At 25.1% G+C, this 6,351-nt stretch overlaps 2 protein-coding genes across 2 annotated transcripts in view; one reads left to right on the forward strand and one right to left on the reverse strand.

Moving 5' to 3' along the window:
* Phum_PHUM075020 (Dolichyl-diphosphooligosaccharide--protein glycosyltransferase subunit STT3A, putative) overlaps positions 1–1,932 on the forward strand; it is a gene marked incomplete at both ends in the record, with an annotated part of 3,091 nt that extends 1,159 nt beyond the window's left edge. Inside the window, 7 exons of the mRNA XM_002423575.1 lie at positions 12–181; positions 255–493; positions 576–740; positions 821–1,009; positions 1,101–1,320; positions 1,510–1,698; positions 1,787–1,932. Coding sequence (XP_002423620.1) covers positions 12–181; positions 255–493; positions 576–740; positions 821–1,009; positions 1,101–1,320; positions 1,510–1,698; positions 1,787–1,932 — 1,318 coding nt within the window. The remainder of the gene's footprint in view (positions 1–11; positions 182–254; positions 494–575; positions 741–820; positions 1,010–1,100; positions 1,321–1,509; positions 1,699–1,786) is intronic.
* A 1,136-nt stretch (positions 1,933–3,068) lies between these two features.
* Positions 3,069–5,793, reverse strand: Phum_PHUM075130 (sperizin, RING finger protein, putative; the record flags this gene model as incomplete). The annotated part of the gene is made up of 8 exons (XM_002423576.1): positions 3,069–3,217; positions 3,561–3,743; positions 3,820–3,994; positions 4,092–4,303; positions 4,598–4,790; positions 4,908–4,921; positions 5,345–5,417; positions 5,629–5,793. 8 exons carry the CDS (start codon positions 5,791–5,793, stop codon positions 3,069–3,071), a joined length of 1,164 nt encoding a protein of 387 aa, XP_002423621.1.
* Between the last annotated feature and the right edge of the window lie 558 nt (positions 5,794–6,351).

Consider the following 6,351-nt stretch of genomic DNA (forward strand, 5'->3'; position numbering starts at 1 on the left):
ACCTGTTCAAGTTCAGAACATATGTTAGCTCTTCTTGTGTTTGGACTTTGTCAAATCCATGCTTTCACTGATTATCTTCGAAGCAAACTTTCCGAAGATGATTTTAAAATTCTATTTCAAACAGTTGCTGTTTTTATCATTGGCGGAACTGTAATTATTTCCTTGATCGCAACATTAACGGGTAATTTTTTTTTTAAATATTATTTTAAAATTATAGTTAAGTACAAATTATAGTTGCGTATGTTTTATTGAAGGTAAAATATCTCCGTGGACTGGTAGATTTTATTCATTGTTGGATCCAAGTTATGCAAAAAATCACATTCCTATAATAGCATCCGTATCTGAGCATCAACCCACATCGTGGAGCTCTTTTTATTTTGATCTCCAAATTCTTGTCTTTTTATTTCCTGCCGGTTTATATTTTTGCTTTTCAAAACTAACCGACGCAAATATATTTCTCATTTTGTATGGAGTAACGAGTATTTATTTTGCCGTTAGTATTACCCTTTTTTTTTATATTTATAAAAAGTGATTAAAAAATTTTTCAGTTATTCACATATTTTTTAAATTTACAGGGTGTGATGGTCCGTTTAATGTTGGTTTTAGCACCTGTCATGTGCATTCTCTCAGGTATTGCAGTTTCCTCTATGCTTACAATATACATGAAACAAATAGATCCTTCCAAAGCAACCGAAAAAAAAAGTAAAAAAATGGAAAATAATTTCGTTATGAAAAGTCAGGTACAACAATGAATATTCTTTAAAAAAAAGAATGAATGTTAAAAATACTTACGATTTTAATTATAATTACATTTAATTAGGTTGCAACAGCTTTTGTCGGAATTATGTCATTTCTTCTTATTTCTTATACTTTGCATTGCACTTGGGTTACTTCAGAAGCCTACAGCAGTCCAAGTATTGTTCTTTCTGCCAGATCTCATGATGGTTCCAGAATAATTTTTGATGATTTCAGAGAGGCGTATTATTGGCTAAGGATGAACACTCCAGAAGTTCGTAAGATTTTCTGAAATAAATTATCAAATAACTTAAAAAAATTGCCAAGTTATAATTTTGTATGTGGTACTTTCTGGTTTTTTTTAGGATGCTCGAGTTATGTCTTGGTGGGATTATGGATATCAAATTACTGCCATGGCCAACAGAACAATTTTAGTTGATAATAACACTTGGAACAATACGCATATTTCAAGAGTAGGTCAAGCCATGGCATCTTCTGAAGAAAAAGCTTATGAAATAATGAAGGAATTGGACGTGGATTATGTACTCGTTATTTTCGGTGGTTTAACAGGATATTCTTCTGATGGTGATTGTTTTTCTTATTGTTATTACTTGTATCCTAAGTATTATCCAAAGTTATTTAGCATCCATCTCAAGGTTTTATCCGATTCCACAAAAATGAACGCTTGATTCTTTTATTTTGAGATTTCTTCTTACAAAATATTTTCATATACTAAAAATAGTTGTTAACTTGATGTAATTTATTATTATTTAGATATAAATAAATTTTTGTGGATGGTTCGAATCGGGGGTTCAACGGACAGAGGAAGTCACATTCGGGAAGCCGATTATTATTCTCAATCCGGAGAGTTTAGAATCGACAAAGAAGGATCGCCGACATTATTAAATTGTTTAATGTACAAAATGTGTTATTATAAATTCGGTCAAGTTTTTACAGAAGGAGGTAAGAAATCATAAAAAGTCGATTTAATGTTAAATTGACAAAAAATGGAAGAATAAAGTAGTAAATTCAAAATTTAAATTTTTTTTAGGAAAGCCTCAAGGTTACGACAGAGTAAGATCAGCCGAGATCGGAAATAAAGATTTTGAATTAGATGTATTGGAAGAAGCTTATACTACTGAACATTGGCTCGTTCGAATTTATAAAGTTAAAGATTTACAAAATAGGGGACTTTAGATTATTATTATTATTATTAATTTAGAATTTTTGGGGTTCACAATTAAATAAAAATTATCAATAAGAATTTCATATTACTAATAATAATATTAAATAATAATTATATATAATAAATTTTTATAATAATAATAATGATAAGTAGTAGTTTATGATATGGGAACGCGACGTCGCCAATTAAAGTTATAACCTAACCTAACAAACATGTAGGAAAAAATTTGTGCAAATTTTTTTTTTTTTTTTAATATATTAAAATAGATTCAATCCGAGGGATAGCTTGGGTACCTTTGGTACTTGGTGCTGTGCTAAGTATAAGCTTAGGAGGTCATTCATATGACGATTTTAATACATCGACACAGCATAGAAAGTGCGAACAAATTAAAATTCAATTTTGCAAACAAGAAGATGCCGGATTGAATGTTCATCAGTACTTTCCTTTACTAAAATTTAAATTATAGTCCAACCGTACAATAATAATAATTACCATTATTGGTATAAAAAAATAAAAGGAAATTACATATTTAAAAAAATATATAGTAAATGTGTATTTAAACATTAATAATAAAACTTTTCTTAAGATAAATTATAGATAGATTTATTACATATGTTAATTTAAAAAAAAAAAAAAAAATTATTTTTGTTAATAATAATAATTTACAATAAAGCCATTTAAATAAAAATATGATCTAAAGAATGATTTAAATAATTTATAAAAAAGATAATAAAAAAAAAAAAAAAATTTTTTTCTTGTGATTTCGGCTCGGATGTAATCATAATGATAACAATAACAATAATAATAATATTAAAAGCTATTACTGCAATGCTCAGATAATTATTCTTCTTTCAAATCATTTTTTTCTCAGCAGCTTCAAGCAAGTTTTTTACTTAATAATTTTTAAACTTTTTCCTTCTTTATTTATTTAACAACAATCAATCATGCTTCTGTCAACGAAGGTAAAAAAAAATAAATAAATAAATATTTCAACATCTTTCTCCGAAACCTCCGGAACCGGAACGATAACGTTCCCTTCTTCCAGGATTTAACACTGTATTTTCCCGATTTTCACTATTTATTGAATATTCATTGGGTATATTTCTCACTTCGACTTCTGAAAAAAATTTTAAATTTTAAATTTCAATCAATTTTTCATTGTTTTCAAATGAAAAAAAAAAAAATGAAATATCCTACCCGTTCGTCGCGTTTGACGAGATGCATCTGCTAAAGAAGGTAGGGAATCCGTTCTGCTGCTGGGAACAGTTGAAATCGAACCAAAATCTGAACCCGTATCTGAAGAAGACCATCTTCTTAATGGATTTTCCTTTAAAAAAAAAATACAAAAAAATGTAAATTTTTAAACTGATAATATTAAAAGAATTTTAAATTTTTCGTACAGATAAAAATAAAAACATTTATCAAATAAACAAACAACATCTTCCATTGATATTCTAGAGAGAGAGAGAGAGAGAGAAAGAAAAAAAAAACAAAAGCAGACTTTGTCACCCGCTTTTGAAAAAATTCTAAATTATTTTTCAAATATATAAATATATATATAAAAAAAAAAAGAAAAGTCTGCTTAAATTAAACTCAATTATACTATTTATTACTGATGTGAAAAAATTTACGGCGAAACGTGCAAAAGTTCCTGCATTTGTTGTTCCGTTTCCGGTATTTCTGACTAACGGAGTTGTTTCATCTTCCGTTTCCGAATCAAAATCAGCAACCGTTTCTCCGCTTGCGAATACTTTTCTTTTGCAAACGGGACAAACTCTTCTTTTTTTAGTTAACCACGGATCAATACATTTTGAATGATAAGCTGAAATAACAAAAAATTCATTCGGTTTTTTTTAATCCGAGTGTGATGATTATTATTATTATTGTTATGGACAAACCGTGAGAACAAGGCAAAACTCGAAGTTTATCATTTTCAACGTATTCTTCAAGGCAAATGGCACAAATTTCGTAAGGATCATTTTTTTTAAATTTATGAACTGTTATCTTTTTTAAACTTGATTTTGGTAAACAATATCTTCTTTGTCGTCTTCGATCTTTAAAATATTTAACAATCTGCAATTTAAAAAAAAAAATATATATATAAAATCACATTAAGACATTAACATGAATGTAAAGTCAAAAAAAAAAAAGGGGGGAGGGCAGTACTTACAAGAAAAAATAAAATGACGAAAAAACAAAAACCTATGAGTACAGAAAAAATAATTAAAAGCTGAGAAGTGAAATTGAATGGAATATCATCAGTTATTAAAATGTAATATCCATTGTCATATAAATAATTCATTTTAATTAAGAGTCCAGCATCCGAACTTATAAATATTGAAGGTATTCGAATCATATTTGGATTATCAGCGGCCATAGGTTCTGTAATAAATAAAAACAAAAAAAAAAAAAAAATATTAATAATTCATTCCCCGTCACTAATATATTAATTGTAATCACGTAATTTCCCCCTCCCCCTCTCTCTCTCTCTCTCTTTCTAATAATATAAAAATTTTTTAAATAATGATAATAAAAAAATTAATAATTTTTTCAACTTAATTAGTTTTAAATTTTGTCAATTTTTTTATTAGTTCAAATTAAATTATTTTTGTTTTTTAAAATTAAAAATTTAATTTATTTTTAATGATAACAAAAATAATAATAATAATAACTTACTTAATACACTAGAATTAACATTATGTACAATAGCAGCATCATATCCTGCAATCTGGGCGTTTCTTACTTTGATCTCAAATTCACATCCATACCTCCTGATAAGAACTATCCATTTTCCATTGTAATTTGGCAAATTAGGAGGTTTTTCAATGTATTCGCATGCATCTGGAGGATTTGAATAAACTGTAAAACCCTACAATGTTTATACTAAAATGTTAAAATCAAAAAAAAATATATTGATTTTTTTTTTTTTTTTTTTTCCATGACAAAAAAAAAAAAAAGAAGCAACAATAATAATGAAAAAAATTACATTGAATCCAAAACCTGAGGAAAAAAAAAAAAAAAAAAAAAAATTCTTAACATCACAATGAGAGCTAGAACTACTCAGATAAAAGAAACTTTTCAATAAAAAGTATGAAAGTTAATTTCATTAATTCATTTAAATAATAATTTGCCATTAGGAAAACTTTCAGTGAAGATTAAAAAAAAAAAAAGAAGCAAACTGTTCAAGATGCCGAATTAAAAATCTTAAAAATTTCATTTTTATTTATGCCATCAAAATTTTAAATAAGTTTCGTCATTAAAATTTATCATGAAAAAACTTATAGCAATTGTATATATTAATATCAATATAGATAAAATTTAAAAATAAATATAAGTTAAAAACTTAATATAGTTATTGATATTTTTTAAAGTAATCATTAAAAAAGTTATATTTTACAAATTATAATTGAAGAACGAAAAAACGAATATTAAAATCACATAATAATGTTTTTCCGCCTCCGAGTTCATGTCGATGAAAATTCATAAACATTAATTTCTTAAAATTAAATTCAGTAAATTAAAATACTATAGTGGTGTTATACAAAAAAAATTTATTATAAAGTATTTTAATATGAGATAAAATAAATGGTAAGAAAATATAAAAATTAATGGAGAATATTTTTAACGAAAAATTAAATTACGATATTAAAATAATTTTTCCAAGTAGTTCTAGTGTTATTTGAAAAAAATCAATTATAAATTCTTACAGTTATTCCTTCTGGAGGAACAGCATCACCAAATTTAGATGGTACATCTTTGAACTCAATTTCAACTTCACTAGTGTTTAAATTATAAACAAGAATATCACAATTGGCAAGTTTTAATAAAAAAAATAAAAAAAGTTTCTTAAAAATATTTTTTACAACAAACATTGTGATGTTTTTAATACAAATTTCAATCAATCACTACTTCACAAAATTGAAAAACAGACAAATAATTACTTAAAGTAAAAAAAAAAAAAAAAATAGTAATAATATATGAATATTTCATCTCATTAATTATTTTTTAAATTCAATAATAATAATGATAATAAAAAAAGAAAGAAAAATATAGTCTTGTTGATTTATGGTAATTCAACATGTAAAAGTTTCATTTTTCAATTCCAAAAAATTTTATAAAATAAACATTGTGAAAATGATACCTAAAAAAAAAGTAACAGGTACTGTAAGGAAAATTGTTTTTAAAAAATTAAAAAATTAAACAAAGAAAATTAATTATAAATGATGTAAATATGAGAGCAAAGTTTAAAAGATTAATTTAATAAAAATAATTAATTAATAATAATATTTACACTTTTAAAAATTATTTTTTTGTAATTAAAGGCCGAAACGACCTTATTACGATAAAAAAAAAAGGATTTAATTTAAATTTCTATTATTCCCTTATTTAAAAATAAAATATATATAAGAAAAATTATTAATTTACGTTTT

This window comes from Pediculus humanus, genomic scaffold, assembly GCF_000006295.1.
Source record: "Pediculus humanus corporis 1103172107426 genomic scaffold, whole genome shotgun sequence".
In the NCBI taxonomy this organism is placed as follows: Eukaryota; Metazoa; Arthropoda; class Insecta; order Psocodea; family Pediculidae; genus Pediculus; species Pediculus humanus.